The following is a 22,183-nucleotide window of genomic DNA, read 5'->3' as shown; positions in this document are numbered from 1 at the left end:
ATAAAAGAAGACTGGTCATATTCTCTACGCTGCGCAACCCCTTTTGCGCTACAGTTTGCCTGTGATACAACAAACGGGAACACCCTTCTCATATTACATCACTTCCGGTTCGCTGCAGTGCCCTGGCGACAGAGTTACGTAACCTGTCTGTGGTGAAGGACTTTGGGGCAACTGTAATGGATATGTTGTTTCCCTTAAGACTAACCACTAACTCTGTAAGTCTTTCATATGTAATGGTTAACAGAGAACAAACAATAGAAGTTTATTTGTTTTTTAGAAAACCACCAAGTTACTTTGGTCAGTCCCAACACAGACTTTCGTTTCTTTTTCTTCACACCCAGACTAACAACCTTTACCTTGCATTCCACACATACTAATACAGTCTCAGTGTGTGGAATATTCGTTATCAGTAAACCAAACTGCCTGGCTATTAGAAGATATTAATGCAATAGTCGGCACTCGTAGTTTTATCATGTTGTACAAAGGTGTAGAACGCGACTGTGTAGGTTTGATAGTACAGTGAACGAGGTACTACAACCCTAATATGCAGACATCCTGTCTACCACAGTCTGTGACAAATAGTCACACATCCTCATACGCACGCACGTAGGCACACTCATTTTACTCAAAACAAACAATCACGAACTACTTATGAACGACGCGGAATGTTGATATCACCAACGCCTTGCCTCTTTTCGTTTTTCAATCCGGGTTAGAAGGTCAGAAGGCTGCTAACGTATAACATTGTATTATGGGCCGATGACCTACATTCACATAAAAAAAAGAAAAGAACTGATTTTCTGTAAGATGCAAGTAACGGGATCGGGTGGTCAGACTCGCCAACTTGCTTTACACATGTAATCTTATCCCCATTTGCGAAGACGACGCTCATGATGTTGATCACTGGATCGTCTGGTGCAATCTCGATTATTTCCAGACCGCCGCCATAGGGCAAGAATATCGCTCAATGCAACGTTAAACACAAAAACGATGAACCATCCAGCTGAAACATGTATGATAATCGCAAAGGTTGCTGACATACTGCCTCATACCTTGCTTCTTTTTGTGTCGGGGCGGTGGGGTAGCCTAGTGGTTAAGGCTCATCGCGCTGAGTGACCCGATTCGATTCCCTACATGGGTTCATTTTCTGGTGTCCCCCGCCGTGATATTGCTAGGGTATTGCTAAAGACATCCAACGCCATACGTGTTCACTCTTTTTGCGTCTGACACCTTTTTTCAGTCTGTAGATGAGTTACTGCATCAAAGGTCCCGACTGACCCGACTTCTCTCCTACACGTGAAGATACCAGGTAGAACAGGGCTTCAGCAATCCATGCTTGCGCCTAGAGGCGACTGTTCTTGTCGTAAGAGGTGACTAACGGGATAAATAGATTGCTATCCTTCTTACTGCTCGAAAGAGTGTTACTGCTCTTCTTCCTCACTGCTCCAACATCTCAATACCTCTCAAAGAGGTTACATGTATCTAGCACCAGTGAAGATCTGGATTAGAAATGTTTGAGACGGCTAACATGATCAGGTTGTCATACTAGGCTTGGTTGACACATGTCATCGGTTCCCAACTGCGCAGATCGATGTTCGTGCTGTTGATCATTGGACTGTCTGGTCCAGACTCCCTTATTTACAGAGAGATAGCTGGAATATTGCTTGTTGAGTGCGGTGTAAAACTAAACTCATTCACTCCGCCTCTCATGTTTAAATGTTGACTGACCAAAGTGTCAACATTCAAAGCCTCAATAATGTTCAAACAGTTAAAATACGCATATGTGGATCGCATTTCTAAGCTTGAGGAATCAGTCATACAAATATGACAGATGCATTTCCCTAGTTTGACTTTTACTATTTCTTGCTTATCCTCAGGTCAAACAAGGACGGTGAGGTAGCCTAGTGGCGAAAGCGTTCGCTCGTCATGCCGACGACCCGGGTTCGATTCCCCACAATGGGTACAATGTGCGAAGACCATCTCTGGCGTTCTCTGCTGTGATATTGCTGGACTATTACCATAGGCGGCGTAAAACCATACTCTCTTACTCACTCATTCATTGAAGACAAGGAGCGACTTTTGTGATAACTTCTTACTCCGTCATTCATTGAAGACAAGGAGCGACTTATGTGATAACCTGTTACTCACTCATTCATTGAAGCCAAAGAAGCGACTTTTGTGATAACTTCTTACTCCGTCATTCATTGAAGACAAGGAGCGACTTATGTGATAACCTCTTACTCACTCATTCATTGAAGCCAAAGAAGCGACTTTTGTGATAACTTCTTACTCCGTCATTCATTGAAGACAAGGAGCGACTTATGTGATAACCTCTTACTCACTCATTCATTGAAGACAAGGAGCGACTTATGTGAACCACTTTGACACTCTTGGCCCAAGAACAACCAATTGTGTGGAAGGGTGGCATTCTAAGCTTGCTGTTTGCCTCCCTAATGCGTTAAATGTAGTTAGTCTGTTAAAGGCAGAACAGAGCTACACAATAATACCTTTCGTGTAGTTGCACTCACTCAGTAACGATATTATTGCAAAAATTGCAGAGTCTAACCTGTGATTCATTGTCTCTTACTTGTTCGATCACAATTCGAGTAGAAAATGCACTTGCAATAGCTTGAACCCTGCCGTATTTGATACGAAGGTTTGTTCTGAAAGTGAGTAATATATATATTTTCCAACACACAACAGAAGGTCACGTAAGCTAATCTCTGAGCGACCTCTACGTCCAATCAAATGCGATACGGTCGAGCGGATTTAACCAGTCCGACAACTCATATTGTTCAGGATTCGGCGGGTCTTTCAAAATTCCCCTGTCACTGACACTGATTTTTAAACAAACGAAAATCCACATAAAGCACTGATATTTGGCGTTAAGTATATAAACATAGGCTTTCCTGACGACATGGTTACCATTTTCTAACAATTCTGCAACATGGCATTCTTGCATATTAAACAAAAAACCTATTTCAGAGACTGTCTTACTCACTGTAGTGGCGTGCTACATGTGTACCAATCGGAAACGTTCTTACGGAAAATAGCATTCGGAATCGTTCGGGAATAAACTTTTTCGGGGTAAAAGTTCAAAAGGTATGTGAAAATGTTGTCTTTTGCCATTTGGTAAGCAGTGTTCTGATTGGTCAGTTGAAAAGGTTAGCTGACGCGACCTTCTACTAGGGTTGTTGGACTTATATAGCAGTGTGCAGAATAAAACTTAGACTGTACGACTATGATACCTGTCAGCAGTTGTGTTTCGTGGGACTGTTTTTGTTTTCATGTAAGTTACAAATCGAAATTATATCACAAAAATTATATAAACAGCATTGTAGAGGTATACGAACTCATGAGCGCTGACGATGTTCTGAAGACGTCAAACACTATTTAGGAAGTGTACTGGTATGACAGGTGTTCACTGTAGAGGGACACCGAAAATCGCTTGAAATAAAGCAGTTGAATTTGGCTTCCAGATTGGAAAATGTTTAATCGCTCCACAAGTATAACAAACCTCTTGCTGGGAAAAGAATCCGATTTAAGCACTATATTTTTGAAAAACACTCTACTAATTTACACCAAACATTCCAATAACGAAGTGACAGAAATGACGAAGTTTCTTTCATGGGCCTTCCCTAGTAGTGATGTTACTGATGGGGTTATAACCATATTATATTAGATATTGCTTTATATTTTTCTTGTGTAACTGAGACTCATAAATAAGTTGGAATGGTGGCTTTTGTGACATCGACATTGTGGCAACCGACTGCCCTATAAACTGAGCACAGTGAAGACATAAATTGTCTAGAATGTCATTATAATGTTCACGATAATCCCTCTTTTAAGAGTAAGCCTCGAGGAAGTATTCATGGGTGCACGAAATAAGTCTGGCAGTTGATTTATCTCCCGAGAGGAATGTTGGTTGGTTGGTTGTTGTTTTTTCGCGCCGCACTCAGCAATATTCCAGCTATATGGCGGCGGTCTTAAAATAATTGAGTCTGGACCAGGCAATCCAGTGATCAACAGAATAAGCATCAATCCGCGCAACTGAGTCAAAATACCCGATCCCGTTAGTCGCCTAATACGACAAAAGGCTAAAGACCAATTCTTAAGAAGATCTTCTTGGGCCCAGAGGAATGCTAAACATGAACTCTTCTCTACAAAATGAGTTAGGGAGTTTTACTCCGCTTTAATATTTTGCAATCTCACGATAGGAACACCAGAAGTTGGTTTCCCACATTGTATCCATGTTGCAATCCAACTCAAGCGTTTAACGTGAGAAGCGGACTCTTTAGAGGACAGAGATTTACCAGTTTAATGTTATCCACAAACACTTGTATGGTGTTGTAAAAACAAAATAATATTCGGGGCCAAACAAAATTTGAATCCACAATCCCTGGTGTAACTCTGCACCGCGACTGGGACACCTGAGGTTCCACTCTGTTTATGAGTTGACTTCTATTGTTTCGCTTTCCTCGCGTCGGGCTGAAGACACGTGTCCGAACCCCATGAGAAGGAAAAGTCTTTACCATAGTTTTCCTGTATCTTGATCTGAAGACAGTATTTCTGCTTGAGTCTGCTTAATAACAAAACCAAAAAAAATCATAAATTGAGCTGTTTTAATTGTTCCGTAACACCATTTAGACGCCACACAGAAAATACAAGCCTTTTGGTATGTACACATCTTCACCGAGGCGGTTACAGGAGAATACATCACACGGAGATATCAAGATTTACCTGTGAGTAGTAACATGTACACACACTTGCAACAGAGATGTGTGGTGTTTCAAGAAACCAATGGCGTAAAGGAATGGTTAAATTAATGGTCCTTGTGCCGGAAGAGAAGGATGCCTCCTCAAGCACGCATGCGTAAGGTAAGCTCACACATGGCGACCTTGTGTTCTGCTCTGTGTTCACAATAAATCACTATTATGCTCCCAGTTGCGTGTAGTACTTGACAAGATGACATGCAAAACCCGAATCTTTGTAAGGCGCATTGTTCTGTCTGAAGGCTCCTTTCACACATCAAATGACAAACCCGAATTGGATTTTGTCAATGGCGGATACCTTAGAGAAGAAAGCCTATTTCTCATTTACGCTCACGGTTGGGAAGAGGCTACAGGTTTATCGAATACAAATTGTGATTGTTTGATACATACAGTAGTAGGCCATAAGTGAGTTATTAGAGAAATTTCCATAGACGTTCATGTTAATTAACTGTTGAAAGAATAATTTTCATAATTTTCATTTAAATATTTTGAAAATATGGACATTATCTTCAGCTACGTGTAGATAATGTTCTTTCATATTTCCGTTGATTATCGGATGACACCTGATTAAGCACCACAAGTACAACTTAATTTTAATCTATCCCCCAGACAGCCATGTCAAACCTTAGTGCTATGTCTAAAATATGTTGTTTGAATAGTTGCAGGTTTCTTAATAATCATCAGAATTTGAATTGAATGAAAATTATGTGTATGGAGCTGAGACGATTTCCCAGCTGCTAGATAAGAATTGAAAGCAACCGAAACTAAATTTATGAAAATTCTTCTTGCAAGAGTTAATTATCATGCAAGTGTGTGGGAATTTCACTAATGGTGACTTACTTATTGCCAACTACGGTAGTTCTGTTTGGGATCTGCAGCTGCAGCATTTTGGCGATTGTGTTCAGTCAAATCACGTTCAAAATGTGAGGGTCGAGCCCAATTTCCAGATTAACGTTGCATATAAAGGTATTCGTGACATATTGATTCTTAAAATGTGGACTCCAAAGGGATCGTATGGCAAGACTATTATTATGCGTTTCAAGGTATCACAAATTCGTGTTCAAAAAGGTTGCAGTAGGTTTGACATGTACTACGTGACCGTTTCTGAAGCTAAGGAATATTTTGAGCACAGCGGAGGTAGATAGAATACAGGAAGACAAAACACTCACTTTTCGCTCAAAGCCATTTAACATCACTAGCTGGTATATTTTCTGACGAATATTCAACGACATGATTCTGCAACAATTGTACGAGACAACAGACAAGAACCCAATACACAGGTTTCATTCAAATCCATTTAACATCACGTACATTATTTTGTTATGACTCATCAGCTTTTCTGACTGGAAAGATAGTTACCATGACGATTGTCAGTCGAGAACAGAATAACAATGTCCAGACCATAACAACTTGTTGTTGCTTGTCTGTGTGAGTCAGAATGTCTATATTTAACAATACTCTCAAGTTCGTCCAGTACAGGCCAACCACAGCCTGTCCGCTGGAAAGACAGCATGAACGTCTTAGTTAATGTAAACGATACGATGGCAGCACCATGCACGGCGGTCGTGTCTGTGAGACCCAGGTAACAAAACAAAGCTTTAGTTGATTCCCGCCAGTAAAAGCCTATTTGACCGCCATTTTGTATTCCTGAAAAGGAGAACAAATTGTTGGCAAAATGTAAAATATGAAATGGGTCAACTAAATCGGTTAGTCATAATTGCTCAGTTCGAATGCTCGTTTTGTTCGAATGCTTATGATTTGAATATGTCATATTTTAGTTTACGCATTGCCGAATGGACATTTGTAATTTCTGTGTACTCATTGTTGACATTTTATATAATTATTGCACTCATACGAATTCTGCGTCTCATTTAGGCAGAAAGTTTCAGAATTATTTTCAATATTGGTAACAAGCTAAGGTCAAAACCGGCTTTAAATGAACTGCACTGGAACGCAACCACCTTCCTGAAGATGACGAACCTGACGTAATAAAGCTAACATAAAGCTGCATTGAAAACGAACCTGGACACGAAGACCCAAACGTTTACGACACGGCAATACTGTGCAGATTGCAAAATATAATTATATTTGTGGGTTGGAATCGCGGTTCACATTTGTCAGTACGATGTCTATGCTTGAGAATTTGCCAAAATGGCAAGCGTCCAAGGGATTGCATTATCAGTCTGTCATGCCTTGAATAAACCAAACTACTATTAAACGTAACGTCCAGTCACAAGTAACTACCAGGTTCTTACTATGTGAGATACAAACACTGGCATATCGCTAATATCGCAAAGGCGCTTTCTTCTCCCTAAGGTCAATGGATGTCAGTCTCAACGGCACATAGTATTATCTATCTCAACTCCCTGGGGATCATGCAACTCTTGCAATCATTAGGCGCACCAAGTTATTGCAGCATTCCCATCATTACGACAGTACCCATTCACAGCTGGGTGGAATGGGACACATAGTCACAGTACTTTGTCCATATTTACTGATGGTTGCTGTATACGCAACTTGGTGTTTGCACGTATTCATGCAGAAACCATTTGGTCATTACCAACGGATTCGTGGGTTCCTTTACGTGCATAGGAATGTGTACTGTACACTAGGGGTTGTGACAACACTGAAAGAGTCTATGCACAAAATTGACTCCAAGGTTTTTCTACACACGGTCACTGGTGGGCTCAATCTCGGCACCTTAACCTCGATGGATCACTAGTTTAGCCTCTTAGACAACTTGCCCATGACTGTTGAGACTCCCCGTGAGATAATGCCTGTACGTATTTCGTCTCCTAAAGTCAGTGAGTGAGTTTAATATTACGTTGCACTCAGCAACATTCCACCTATATGGCTGTGGTCTGGAAATAATCGAGTCTGGACCAGTCAGTCAAGCGATCAATAGCATCGATCTGCGCAGTTGAGATACAATGACATGTGGTCAACCAAGTCAGCGACCCTGACCACCCGATCCCGTTAGTCGCCTCTTACGACAAGCATAGTCGCCCACTGTGGCAAATTTATGAAGGCCTATTCTACCCTAGATCTTCATTGGTCACTTCTAATATTCATTACCAGTGAACTCAGCACAGCTGTCAAAGCGACAATATGCAATGCCTCGCACATTTGTTCCGTATCAATCAATAATGACTTTCCAAATATAAACATACCGTCCGTTTAGATTCAGTTTAAGTTGCTCACGTACCGAATGTGTTACGCCACTGAAAGTACAACGATGCCATCATTTCTTCCATGCAGGTGTTTTCTGGCGTTGTTCCTCGTCGCCACCTTGTGCCAGTTAAAACTGTATGTGTTCAAAGGTTTCAGAGGAACAGGCGATACAGGGAGCTCTAGCTGCTCCACGTTGTCATACTCTGTGGGTTTAGCTTCAGTTCCATTCATGATGGCTTGCGATGGACCCTGCTCCAATGAAGGTTTGTGGACTTGAATTCCGACTCGCTCTATTCCTCTCATGTTTGGAAACGAAATAACATCTGTATCCTCCCTTCTAATGTTCTCTCCAGCTATACCTTCTGAAGCTGCTTGACCAGTTGTCACCGAAAGAGAAGGTTCAGTTTGCATTGGAGCCTTACTGTGGACGGTTGAATCAGGCAATGGGCTCTTTCGTCTCATTGTTATCAGTTTAAGCTGTGTAGCTGCTGGGCTATCATGTACTAGGGGGTCGGCTAGACGTTCCCCAACAATCCCTCCCAACACTGACGAAGACAGAACAGGTGTTTCAGATATCCCTGGTTTTTTAGATGCTTCAAGACCTGCTCCTCTCGAACCCCGCACACTACGCTTCCCTCTGGCCTGAGTGTTGTATCGACTCCATCTCTGCTCACTTGGAAACCACCGGTACTGCTGCTGACCATATCTGAAACAAAAGATGAGGAAAACCTGCAATAACGAATTTCACGACTACAACATATAAATAAGTTAGGCGCATTGGCATCATTAGCTTGACAATGGCCCGCAATTCTGACAAGCATACCAGACATCTACAGCCACTTCTTTTAAAAGTTTTACTCACCATCAAACACTGATGTATTCTTTTGTCCTGCATTTCATATCTTAAAGGTCACATGCAACCAAAAAATCAAACATAATTAAAACACATTTATCACTTATTCATGACATACAATATACATTGCTGCTTTTAAAAAAAGAAATAAAAAAATTGTAAGCGTACAATCGCGATTCAAAAGTGCCTTATTTTGTACTTGGGCTTACTTCCCCCGAAACGAAGCCCTCGGGAGACCGAACCCAGTCATAGCTGATGGATATGCACTCAAGTGTAACGACGGCTTCCGATTGGCTGTTTCATTTGCTGATATGCTAAGGGTTCATTCTGTGTACAGAAAGATGATCTGTTTGATGGGCATTTTAGAAGTATAGCCAGTCACAAGAAAGTAAGATTCTGTATGGATAACAACTTCTTTTTGTGTACTTGATGCGTCGTTTCAGTATGGATTCATATACTGTTGTCAAACAAAATCATATACCCTAAAAGAAGCCGTTATCCATGAAGAATGTAGAGATGTTGGGTTTGGAAAATACATGTTCTCCGAATTTGCGCTCGATCCAATCAAAAATCATTTCAGTAGAGATGATAAACTACTGGAATCTGTCATTCGTACAAAGCAGGACTTGAAACTGACAAGAGTTTGCACCAGTTTCCGTCAGATCCAGTCATCCGAAAAAAATGAAAGTAGTATGTTTGCAACCCACAGACATAAAAACATGACATGTGTATCTCACGTGCCTAATTACATAATGTGGCAGACACGGGACTCGGGTGCACGAGTCATAAATCAACTTATTTTCTTTATGTCGTATAGTCTGATAGGTGTTAAGTTCAAATTGCACGTGGTCAATGATCGAAGCTGTGTATTGCATGTTGTCTTTAGCAGACAGGCAGGTAGACATATAGGTGTGAATAAACCAGACACTGAGCTTTCTCTGTGACAGAGACTGCTTACCACAATCAACAAGTTTTTTTACGTAACGAGTAGATTATTTACTTGTTACACGTGACAGGAAGAACATAGGATAAGGATAAGGTATAGGTCAGGCTGTAATAATGATTTGAAAGTCGAGTAATATTTTAAAATGTGGATGTGCAAAGTGAGTCATATACATTTGTATATTTCCTGCATCTTGCGCTATCCAGACATGTGAAAAAGTAAGTGACGGATATGGAACAGATTAACCAGAATCTGCTGAGTACAAAGATTTCACGATAACGTGTGTCATTGATGTATCGTGCACTTATCCAAATGTCGATTTCAGTTATTCATTTGTCGGACTATAAATGGTATGACATGACATATGTTTATTTTGTACGCGTTTGCGTCGTTGGAACGGGATTTTACTTACGATTTTTTGTTAGGACTTATCCTACTCACTAGTGGATCTATGAGCGTTAGTGAGTATGGCCGTGAGAAGAATTTGTTTTTCTCAGACGTTATCGATAAAAGCAATAACCACGGAGAAAGTTAAAAAATATCATGGTTCCCTATGGTTCATGGTGTTGAAAAAGATGCAAGAGGTTAGATGCAACACTTCTTGCAATGTATACAGGCACATAGTTTTAACTGAAAACCTTCTGACGTCCAAACAAAATCTTGGATCCGCATGTTCTCGAAACGTCCAAGTGATTGATTAAATGCCCACAGTTTGTAGTTTGGGATTTTTAAAATTAGACGGCATACGCAAATTCTCGGATGTAAAATAAAACCAGCTTGCCCCCGCAAGTATATGCGAGTTATATTAATCATCTGACAAATGCTCATATGTACAAACCATAGTGAGTACAGGTACGTCAACTGGCAACTGAATTCCCCAAATTATCTATATAGATTTAATTGCAAGTAGATTCATTAAATGTAATGCCAATTATATTTCAAAATAGTTGAACCAACTACGGCAACTCTCTTTCAGGCCCAATATATCTGAGAAATCTTACAGGTGTCATCGTAAAACAGACTTATAACCCTTCAAACACAGACATATGCAGATATCTCTCTCGTCTCACTATGATAAAAGTTTGCAGATTTAATACTTGCCACCATAGCAGTGATGTTCACGAGAATGGCGTCGGAGATTTTTTTACTTTCGACAAAGCGAGTGAATAATATATGTAAATGGAATATTCAATATACTGTAGCTCACCTTCCGAGTCCAGCATTACCAATGTAATTTTGTTGTTGGGGAGGCGTTGGCGGATTCCGTGGCTGAACAGCTGGTCGACGCTGAGGGCGTGAGGTCGTTGTGGTAGGGGGAGGTTTCGGAATTAGGTGATTGGGCATGTGGAATCGCACCTCCTTGCGGAGTGATTTAGATGCAGCAGGGAGGGGTCTGGAAGGCTGGGGCTGGCGAGGTTTAGGAAGAGGACGAGCCGCAGGCATTCGTGCAGCTCTTGATTCGTAAGTCCGTTGTTGGGATCGGATAGGTTCCCGGAAGACTTGTCGAGGTTGGTACGCCGGTTTGTACGGTTCATATGGCCTTTGTTGTGAGTAAGCCTGCGCAGGTTGGTTATACGGCTGGGCTTGCGCCGCATACCGTTGATGCGTTGCTTCAGGTCGCGTTTCAGGGTAACCTCTTCTACGAGCTTGTGGTTGAGGTCGGGGTGGATATCTAGGAGGAGGGTAACGTTGCGGTTGTTGTCCTTGTGGAGGGTAGGCACGCTGAGGATATCGTTGTTGCTGATGCTGCTGATGTTGCGGGGGTGGGTATCGTGCATTGGCTGTAATATGACACATCCGATGATTATTGAAAACCCGTGTATTTCAGATCTGGAGCTAATTCGAGATAAATTCAAACAAAGGCATCGACAGAAAAAGCATGCATGAAATACGAGTACAGGAATAACATGACAGGGCACTTAACATGACACACAAATTTCACATCCTTCCCACGGCTTGTATACAGACGGATGAACACAACGCATTGAACAGAAAGCTTAGAACCTATTCGTGTTGACATTAAGACGTTAGTTGTAGGACACATTTTCTGTTACACAGAACACAGTTTTGTTAGGCACAGACATATTAGTTTGTCAGATGTAAGTCATGCAGAAAATTGCTTTATGTTTAGGGGATTATCAACTTCCCAGAGATGGAATGCTTTGTTTTGACTATACAGTGTGTGTTTCTAGTTTCTGATTAAATTAACATAAAATTATATCTAGTCAGTTTTACAGATTCGATAGAGTTTGAAGATGTTGTGTATGGTTGTCATTAAACAGCATGACACGACATGACATGAACTTGAAGTTCAGGACACCAGGACAGGAGGAATTTATCCTCAAAGTCTCTTATGCGAAGGGTGGGGGTTGGATCGGATGGGAGCGGTCTCTCTCTCTCCTTGCACAACATCCCACGTGTATGATTTGCTCTGATAAACCTAGAAATATCATCCGGCAGGAATTGTGGAGGCATGTGAAGCGTTATGCTCGGTTGCCAGCTGTACTCTCAGTGGCGTATATCACGTTCATTAGAGGCGGTGAGGTAGCCTAGTGGTTAAAGCGTCCACTCGTCACGCCGTAGACCCGGGATCGATTCCCTACATGGGTACAGTGTGTGAAACCAATATCTGGATTCGCCGTGATATTGCTGGAATATTGCTTAAAGCGGCGTAAAATTATACTCATCCACTCATGTTGATTGCTCTAAAATTATCTTTTTTGTGCTGGCAGTGACGCCCAGTGTGCTTGCTGTTTGTAAGGCAGGGTTTAAGCAATCAAACCAAAGGTCAGATTCCTAGATTCTAAAAAATTGGACACTCGTAAATATAGGTTGCTTGAGATAAAATAATAGGTTTGTTTCAGGATTCTTTTCACAGCTAACTAAATGGGGATCTGCATAAACGCTGTGAAGTTCACACGAAATAAACGCAGCCAAGATTTAATTTGTTCCCTGTTAATAACATGCAAAATGCAATGTGTATTTTTATTCATTAGGTCCACCATCACACGTGCTGAATGAAACGATTTTAGAACGTGTTGCTTTAATATCATTAGTCGAGAGAAAATGTGGACTATTTTAATGGATATACAACTTCCTGATTTCGTAAAGGCGACGTTTAGACACATGCTTGATAACGACATTACAATCTATGTTGACATCACTTGCTTGACAACGACATTAGGATGTTGACATCACTTGCTTGACAACGACATTACAATCTATGTTGAAATCACTTGCTTGACAACGACATTACAATCTTTGTCGAAACGACGCCTTTACAAAATAAAGTTATATGTCCATAAAAAAAACGTCTTCACTCTTCATCTACCCAACTTCTAGAATGCCAGTCAAAGGAATCATTAGTTGAAAGTTTGATTCTTTTTTACTGAATGACATGCACCATATTCTAGCTCCATGCAATTCTTGCCTGGACTTGTTTTGGTGTTTGATGGCCGCTTGGAGGATCCCGCTCTGACAGACTGTTGTTTCAACAACAGTGACAGCAATTTTTGATAATTTTCACTGGATCTTGGCCGCGGGCTCTTTCTTTGAGGAGTAGGTGAACTGGGGCCCTTGTTTTGTTGGTTTGTACGAATATTGGAAGCTTTACGTGGTTTGGGATTGACATATCTTGGCTTCAAGGACGATGCAGGTACGCCACTGACTTTAATCAGTCTTTGCACCTGCGTCTGTCCATGTTTGGCTGTTGGGCGTTTAGGAAGGGAATGGGATGTCGTCCGCGCAGACGTGGACGGCTGACGGTTGGGTTTGAACATGGTGATCTGACCTGACTGATACACACGGTACGGGGCAGCTATGTTGGATGAGAAGGGTCGATATCTGAAAGAGCGGGATGGCGTCCATCTGTTCTGACGTTGGTTCCATGGGTATCTATATTGGTCATTCTTGCGACTGACGATTGGAGCTGTAATGAGTTTAAATTTAAACTAAAATTAACTTGAAACTTGACTGAAACACAGAGTTTAGAACATTAATCCACGTTCATTTCTTAGAACGGTAAGGAAAGAGTTGGACTGAATGAAAGTGAATGTAAATATCAGGTGAAACCATTTACCATTGCCTACCCTCTATCACCCCTTCTGGCTGCTTCCCACCTCCCATCCCCACATGGGTACACTACGTGAAGCCAATTGCTGGTGTGAAGCGCCGTGATGTTGCTGGAATATTGCTAATGCGGCGTAAAACCAGTCTCAGTCAATCAGCATTATCTGTCTGAATGTTCACCATTAGTCTTACAGGTAGGAACTGCCCACCAGAGCTCTAGCAACCACCAATATTAACTCATTATGCAAAACGTCTATTCTATAGATTAGCCTGGACAACGAAACATTTACTATTTCCTGTTAATGTGTTAGACAGACTTTAAAATTAAACATTTCGTATATAATTTGCGGATCCTTCACACGATTAAGTTGTAAGATGTTCTCCACATTCTAGAAAAGATTCATATACGGATCAGACAAAGGTAATACATATAGAGAATTTCACAATCTCACAATATATCAACACGATTTGATAAAGTAACAAATATCCCAGGCTTCCCGAAGATATTTTTACCCTTATGAACGAGTGTTGATATATTTAATATCAGTAGACACCAGGGTGAGATTCTGTTTGTCATCCAAAATCATTCTTTATTAGTTTTCAATGTAAAACGTACATCTCTGAACACAGATTGAGTGCTGCCGTTAGATTTGCAGTGCAGCCATGTCATAGCATTGTGATAACATCAACGTCATGACGTCGTAGCATCGTCAAGGCATTGTACATTGTCTGATCTTATACAAGCGATATCTCCTGTTGACTGCAGGTTTAGTTGATAAATGACGATATCATTATGATAGCGGAAACAAAATAGGTTCAAATCGTGAGAAGGAGAGTATGTTCACCATGTATGACAGAGAAACAAGCTGTAATATAGAATCAAACGAAAGCATCATAAAACATTGTTATGATCAAATGAGAGTACGATCAAACATGATTTAGGATCAAATGATCCTATGATCCAAACCGTATGATCAAAACATGATTTGATGAACAACCAAGATGGAAATATATAGGATGTTAGTATATATCACAATCATAACATACATACATATATTTTAGGCGATTTGGTACATACAGGACATTAATTGTTCCGTTCCGTTAGTGGTTTAGGAGCATATATATGTTACATACCGGAGACCGTTACTCGTTATTCAAACACCTGATCATGAAAGAAAATTGAGGCATTGTTATTAAGCCAAAGACTACCGTGTATTTGAACTTATGGCGAGATATGACGCCGAGGATGTTTGGTTTTCAGCCGCTTTTAGCAACATTCCAGCAATATCACGGTGGGGGACACAAACAATGGGCTTCACACATTGTATCCAAGTGGGGAATCGAACCCGGATCTTCGGCGTGACGAGCGAACGTTGCAACCACTAGACTTCCCCATCGCCCGTTGAGACGATGAATCATGACTGACTGATTGAGTTGGGTTTTACGCCGCTTTTATCAATATTCCAGCAACATCACGGCGGGGAACACCAGAAATTGGCTTCACACACTGTACCCATGTGGGAATTCGAACCCGGGTCTTTGACGTGAAGAGCCAACGCTGTAACCACTCGGCTACACCACCGCCCCTGCAGACGATGAAACATGATGTCATGAGGCGGAAGAGATGCTGTTCCCGCGCTTCTACCACGTTGTTGAAGAGCTTGCAGCTGATGCACTATCTGTAGTATCAGGATTCGAACCCCTAATCACAGGTTACTTCGTGTCTAAGGGAGGCAACTCTCTACAGAAAATGCGGCGTGCGGCGACGAGTTAGTTTCTTATTCGAGAACCCGAACTCTTGAGAAAGTTAGGTCCAACATAATCAACTTAGTATATCACTACCATCAGTTAAGTCTTTACATAAATTAGACAGTATTTTCTTGACATCAAGTGTCCCCCAAAGGCCAGAATGATGAATATGAACTCCATAAGCCCATTCTTAACACACTGACTACGATCAAAGAATTCTTAGGGCTACGAACGTTTCGAGAATATGGGCCCTGGGTTTTCAATGTGACTAGCGGACGCTTTAACCGCAAGGCTAGCTCATCGACAGTAGAGGGGTGAACCCTGCGGGGTGGGCCAGTACTACTATGGTCCAGTCTTGAAGAAGCAGAAATTGGTCTCTATGGCGACTACCTCCTCCTGTCTATGTTCTACACACACACACACACACACACACACACACACACACGTACACACGTACACACACACACACGTACACACGTACACACACACACACGTACACACACACACGTACATATATATATGTATATACACACATATACATATACATATGTATGTATGTATGTATGTATACACACACATACACACACACACACACACACACATATATATATATATATATATATATATATATGTAGCGTCGCAATTCTATTATAAGGCTATGAATTGTATTGAATTATCAAGCTATGAATCCAAGACATGCAGGTTTACACGCATTCATAGATAAAAGCTATCATTGCCAAATAATATATAGTGTATCTAGATAGCATAAGCTCAAGCAAGAGAGGCGATATATTTCTACAACCACGAAGCACACCATGAAAGAATTACCAGGAACGCCGAGAATTTTGTCTTCGTGCCTTTACAGATTGGAATGCGGAAGAGGCTAAAAACTAGAAACTTGGTGTTTGGGGAATGCATTACACAAAGTAACTTTTAAGTGTTCTATATGAACAAAATTTGGTGACTTGTAAGTCGTATTTCTTTGTTAAGGAAGAAGATCTCCAAGGACTAAGTGGAAGCTTTCTTCTGTGCCTCAGTGCATTCATAACATTGTGCATTTGGTATTCGTTTTCAGAGAATGTGGACATGAGAGATTTGTCCAGCATCAAGAGCGATTTCAACATTTACCTTTGCTATGGAGGGTGCATGAATGAATAACAAGCGCAAAGTTTCAAAGTACGCGATATAGTCTAAAACAATATGTTTTCGTTCTTTGAGTGTAAAAATACAGCTTCTTATTTTGAACACAAATCTTTCATGGCGTGTTCCCTTTGAACATTAATGTCAAAGCAGTAAGAACAGTTTAAACATTGAGATTCCTGTGTTAGCAGTAAGATTGGCATAGGTCACTATTGAGCCATCACCGTTGATGACCTTGCTGAGATGGATCCAGTGGTCGGTGTTGCTGTGTAGTAGTTGGTGTCGGGGTCGTTGTGGTCGATGAGGCGGTTACCTCTGGCAACTCAATATCAGGAGGTTCGTATTCACCAGCGAACGTTGTAGTCGGGGCCGTGGTTGTCGTCGTCGTCGTCGTCGTCGTTGTTGTTGTTGTAGGCGCCGGTGGAGATGGAGCTTTAACAACGGAATGCATTCCTCCTGGATGACTGGTCAAAGGACCACCGTGATAATAATATGACGTAGTTTGGCCTCCTCTAGAGGATTTTACGATCAGCCAAGGTGATTGCCGAGGCTGAATGGTTATTTGTGGTTGCTCGTTAGGATAGATGACGATTGCACCTGAGTAACGGCCTTGCCTCTTTGGATCTGGCTGGGGTAGGAATGCACCAGCGTGTGCTTGGTAACCGGAGGTTCCATGATTCCATGAGTACGGCTGATAGTCCTTGTATGTCGAATAGCCACTACGCCGGGTGTTAATCTGGTCATATCTCCGCTCTGCGAAAGCACCCCTTCAAAATTATAGCGTGACGGCACGACTCCGTACGCCTTCTACTCTTACGACAGTCGTACCGCTAAAATTGCTAAATGAAACGGACCCAGTCTATTGGCACTTGCTGTTCGTTATGGATTTTAAGGGGTTTTATTGATCTCCAGTGCTTAGTTACTTTTCCATCTTCGTTACCTTTAGTCATATTTCCATGGTAAAGTTTGTTAGCAGAATGTGAATAGGCCAATTCCAAGTTGTTCTTCAGAATCTATGAGCTAGAGCTGTCATTGATACATTCTCCGAATGGTTAGTTTTGATTTAGGAAAAAGAAACGTACTTATCCAAAACAGCAATCACGTGAAAAAAAGATAAAATGACACAGTGCCGTTTTAACTGAACAGATTGTTGTACACATCTTGTTAGTGATTTTCCAAGGGCCACGTGACGCCAGGATGAGTTAGAATTTATCTTCAGCGGTTCTTAGTTGAAAGAGGCAAAAACATGATCTGGTGAGTCTCCCCGATGTGGCTGATGCACGAACCGTATCCCGCATGACTGTTGCTCATGGAATCGATCACTCGGTATTTACAGAGGTACAGATCTTGGGCCCGTTTCACAAAGCATTCGTAGAACTACAACAGTCGCAAGTCTGTGTCAAAGTATGAGAGTTACAATCACCTTAGCGTTACAACAATCGCAAGTTTGTGTCAAAGTATGAGAGTTACGATCACCTTAGCGTTACAACAATCGCAAGTTTGTGTCAAAGTATGAGAGTTACAATCACCTTAGCGTTTCAACAGTCGCAAGTCTGTGTCAAAGTATGAGAGTTACAATCACCTTAGCGTTACAACAGTCGCAAGTCGGTGTCAAAGTATGAGAGTTACGATCACCTTAGCGTTACAACAATCGCAAGTCGGTGTCAAAGTATGAGAGTTACGATCATCGTAGCACTACAACAGTCGCAAGTGTGTGTCAAAGTATGAGAGTTACAATCACCTTAGCGTTACAACAGTCGCAAGTCTGTGTCAAAGTATGAGAGTTACGATCACCTTAGCGTTACAACAGTCGCAAGTCTGTGTCAAAGTATGAGAGTTACGATCATCTTAGCGTTACGACCTCTTTCTGAAATATCGTCCTGGGCCCGCTTGCACAAAGCGATCTTAGCGCTACAATGATTGTAACTCCCATTCTCCAACATAGGCTTAAGATAGTCGTAGCGCTAAGATCGCTTTGTGCAAGTGAGCCCTGGAACATTTCTGCTTGTGGAAGCAAATCAAATACAATAAATCATGTGCAAATATCAGTGCATGACAGAATCTACACTCGACGTCGACACATACTGACTACAGTAGCAGGTGGGCAGACTGTGGACACTGGAACACTTTGAAACATTAGTTACAAAACATGTACCACAGATGTGAAGGCCTGAAAGTCAGATACAAAGGTACGGACAAAGGTTAAGGACAGTCTGTATCCCAGGTACATTGTACAAACACGTAACATTTACACTGCAGTAGGTTCCAAAACGTGATGAACGACACACACACACCGACTTCAGAATCTCAAAGCAACTTCACCAGAAATTACATCTGTGATATATGTAAAAGTAAAGAGAACTAATACTGAGGGAAACACTAACGGTTTTTCCCTGTATTCATTACGAGGTATATATAATAAGTTAGTAAACGGCTTAGCCGGTGTAACTATGATCTGTTTACAAGAGCACCAACTGTGATTAAATGTGTGGCATCGTTTGCTGATGATGTGGGTAAAATATACCACCCAGAAAAAGTTTAGACCTACTAGTGTAAATGTAGCCACTTACGGCACAGTCAGCTGTTTTATACGGGAAAGTTTGCAAAACATTCCATGCTGTTTGAAAGTGCAGTTTGCACATGAACTCATGTATTTTTAAGCAAATTTGTAACTTTGAAAAGATTATTGTCATGAGTTCAATAAATGATAAAACTCAATGAAAATTGGTGATTTCTAAATAAAGCCATACTACATAACGCAGCTGTTTACATGCACGATATTTGCAGATGCTTTTCGGCAATTGGATGCATGGTCATTGCACAATTCATCTGCATACATTTGGTTAGTGGAGAAATTAATCTTCGATGTAACCATATACATATATTCATAACATATAGTGAGTGCTTAAAATCAAAACTTTTGATGGGTGGTATATTTCGCCTCTTGTTATATCAGCCTCTTGTTTTTTTTCTGGTCAGTACTCGTATAACTAACTACAGAAATGCCTGTGTAGTGATTTCTATCTGTTAACTGTGACACAAAACAGCATTCTAACTATCCTGATCGTGGATTCAAAAGAAGTATAGTACAACTAGTGACTGTACTCTACCTAGTACAGAGATGGCTGCTTGCTGTGAACAGGATCACCTACCTGGTGGGTGCCAATGGTTTCTCTGTGCCTGCTGATTGCGGGGAGGATACTGGTTTTGTTGCACCTGGGGCCGATGATGGTGCACCCGATGTGGTCGTGGTGGTGGAGGCGTTGTGTTTTGGACGGTGGTAGTTGTTGGTGTAGGTGTGGTTGGTGTTGTCGTTCCACCCGTGCCGGTCACCCCTTCATACTCAGGGGGTTCAATTTCTCCAGCCATTGTGGTCGGTAGGCCTGTCAAACAGGAGGTAATATTACTAAAACCCGACTAAAAGCACCTTATTACCATCAAAAGAGTGGATTATTTACAGGGCACATAGCTTGAATGTCAATCAGTGCAGCGTTAAACAGCAACTCAACCAACTATCACCAGAAATGACCTTTACACATGTATGGAATCAGTCTTTGCGTGACGTGCTAATGTTTTAACAACTAGGTTACCTCAACGCCCTTTTCATGCTTCAGAAACCGACAAACCCTTAACGAGTAATAAGATAGTAAGGTTCTTTATTGGTAACAACCTCTTTATTACATATGATGCGACGTTTCGTTTCCTAATCAAACAAATCATCCGCCGTCTACGTGGAGACGTGGCAATCAAGATCCTCCACGGCCTCAGCCGCCTAGTGAAGTAGTACATACTAGCCAGCATCCACCTGACATTTCTCATGACATGTAGAGATCAAGATCCGATCAAACAAATCAAACCCTTAACCAGGTGACGAGTGTATAACAGCGCCGACACGTACTTTCAGGTGCAACTCAGCACAGCCCCTACAAGTCATGATACAACCGGTGCTGTTCCACCAGCCGTTGTGAAGAGTGAAAATAAAACAATGTTACATGACAGGTTTTTTTTGGTTTTTTATCGATCTTAACTCATGTCATTTCATCCCATATGCGTATTTAGCCCCATATGTCTTTTATCCCATATGTCCACTTTACCTCATATGTCTATTCAGTCCCATGTCTCTTTTACCAAATGTCTTTTATTTCATATGTCAGTTTCATCTCATATGTCTTTTATTTCATATGTCAGTTTCATCTCATATGTCTTTTATTTCATATGTCAGTTTCATCTCATATGTCTTTTATTTCATATGTCAGTTTCATCTCACATGTCTTTTATTTCATATGTCAGTTTCATCTCATATGTCTTTTATTTCATATGTCAGTTTCATCTCATATGTCTTTTATTTCATATGTCAGTTTCATCTCATATGTCTTTTATTTCATATGTCAGTTTCATCTCATATGTCTTTTATTTCATATGTCAGTTTCATCTCATATGTCTTTTATTTCATATGTCAGTTTCATCTCATATGTCTTTTATTTCATATGTCAGTTTCATCTCATATGTCTTTTATTCCAAATGTCCATTGCATCGCATATATCTACTTTATCCTGTGTGTCAGGTTTATGAACGCTGAGGCTATGTTCACCTCATTCCATTTCACTACCGATTCTCTATGTGGGAGCAAGTCCCGAAGTAACGCATACCTTGGGTGTTACCAATAGTCTACAAACCTAAAACCATATTCAAGGCAAGCCAGGACTGGAACTCACGATCACCGATTTCTGGCGTGCTCAAGGCTCGCAACTCTGCATAGTGAACTACGTTGTCTCAGTAGCCTAGCTCAGTTCTCTCCCTTCCCACTCACCTGAATAAACTTGCACTGCACGAACAATTCATCATTATGGGGATACGTGCATGGCCCATACATACTGGACTATAAAAACGTGGCGTTGCAGTATTTCTGCGTATTTTAAAATGAGTGGATTTTAGCAGAAATTCCTTATGGGTTTTGTCCCTTTCCTCTCCGTGCCGGATGTCCTTTTGCCACAGCATTCTAACTAGAACGGAGGTCACAGGTAGACAACCTAGTTTCCGCGCGACCATGACAAAACATGTAAAACAAGTGATATATTTAGTTATTTTAAGAGTGAGGACATATACGCCACTCCCAACAGACGTCCTGTGACATATCTCAGCTAGGAGTGATGCAAGAGGTATCTGTTCTATCATATCATTAGCATCCTTATATAGGATCCTCTGAAAAAGGTATCTGTTAAACGGATACATTTTCGACATATCTTGGACTTATTTTTAACTTCTATGTTATCCCAATGGTGATGGAATAACATGTACATACTAACAGGAAACATGTCGTTGTGTAAAATATGTGTAGTTATATTTTACGGATCCTTTTACTTTAAACCTGGATTTAACTAAACTTAAAATTAAAGCATTTGTTCAAAAGCTATTCATCACAATGACATCAAATCAAACAGGTAAACACATTAAGGAACCTGCGGCTAACAGATATATCTTGTATGC

The 22,183-nt window shown here is 41.1% G+C and overlaps 2 protein-coding genes across 3 annotated transcripts in view; one reads left to right on the top strand and one right to left on the bottom strand.

The window, feature by feature from the left end:
• Positions 1-22,183, top strand: part of LOC137291817 (retinoic acid receptor RXR-alpha-B-like) — a 70,839-nt gene that overhangs the window by 37,995 nt on the left and 10,661 nt on the right. The gene's annotated exons all lie outside the window — the stretch shown is intronic.
• LOC137291802 (uncharacterized) overlaps positions 4,606-22,183 on the bottom strand; it is a 50,722-nt gene continuing 33,144 nt past the window's right edge. Inside the window, exons 3-7 of one of the 2 annotated variants that reach the window (XM_067823336.1) lie at positions 19,849-20,079; positions 16,931-17,449; positions 10,947-11,520; positions 7,978-8,649; positions 4,606-6,419 (exon numbers count right to left, since the gene is read on the bottom strand). In XM_067823336.1, coding sequence (XP_067679437.1) covers positions 7,986-8,649; positions 10,947-11,520; positions 16,931-17,449; positions 19,849-20,079 — 1,988 coding nt within the window. In that variant the 3' untranslated portion in view covers positions 4,606-6,419; positions 7,978-7,985. The remainder of the gene's footprint in view (positions 6,420-7,977; positions 8,650-10,946; positions 11,521-16,930; positions 17,450-19,848; positions 20,080-22,183) is intronic. The other variant, XM_067823345.1, reaches the window with a different exon arrangement.

The sequence above is a fragment of the Haliotis asinina genome, chromosome 1 (genome assembly GCF_037392515.1).
Source record: "Haliotis asinina isolate JCU_RB_2024 chromosome 1, JCU_Hal_asi_v2, whole genome shotgun sequence".
In the NCBI taxonomy this organism is placed as follows: Eukaryota; Metazoa; Mollusca; class Gastropoda; order Lepetellida; family Haliotidae; genus Haliotis; species Haliotis asinina.
Note: the sequence above shows the minus strand (reverse complement) of the source record. Positions and strands in the feature narration are given on the sequence as shown.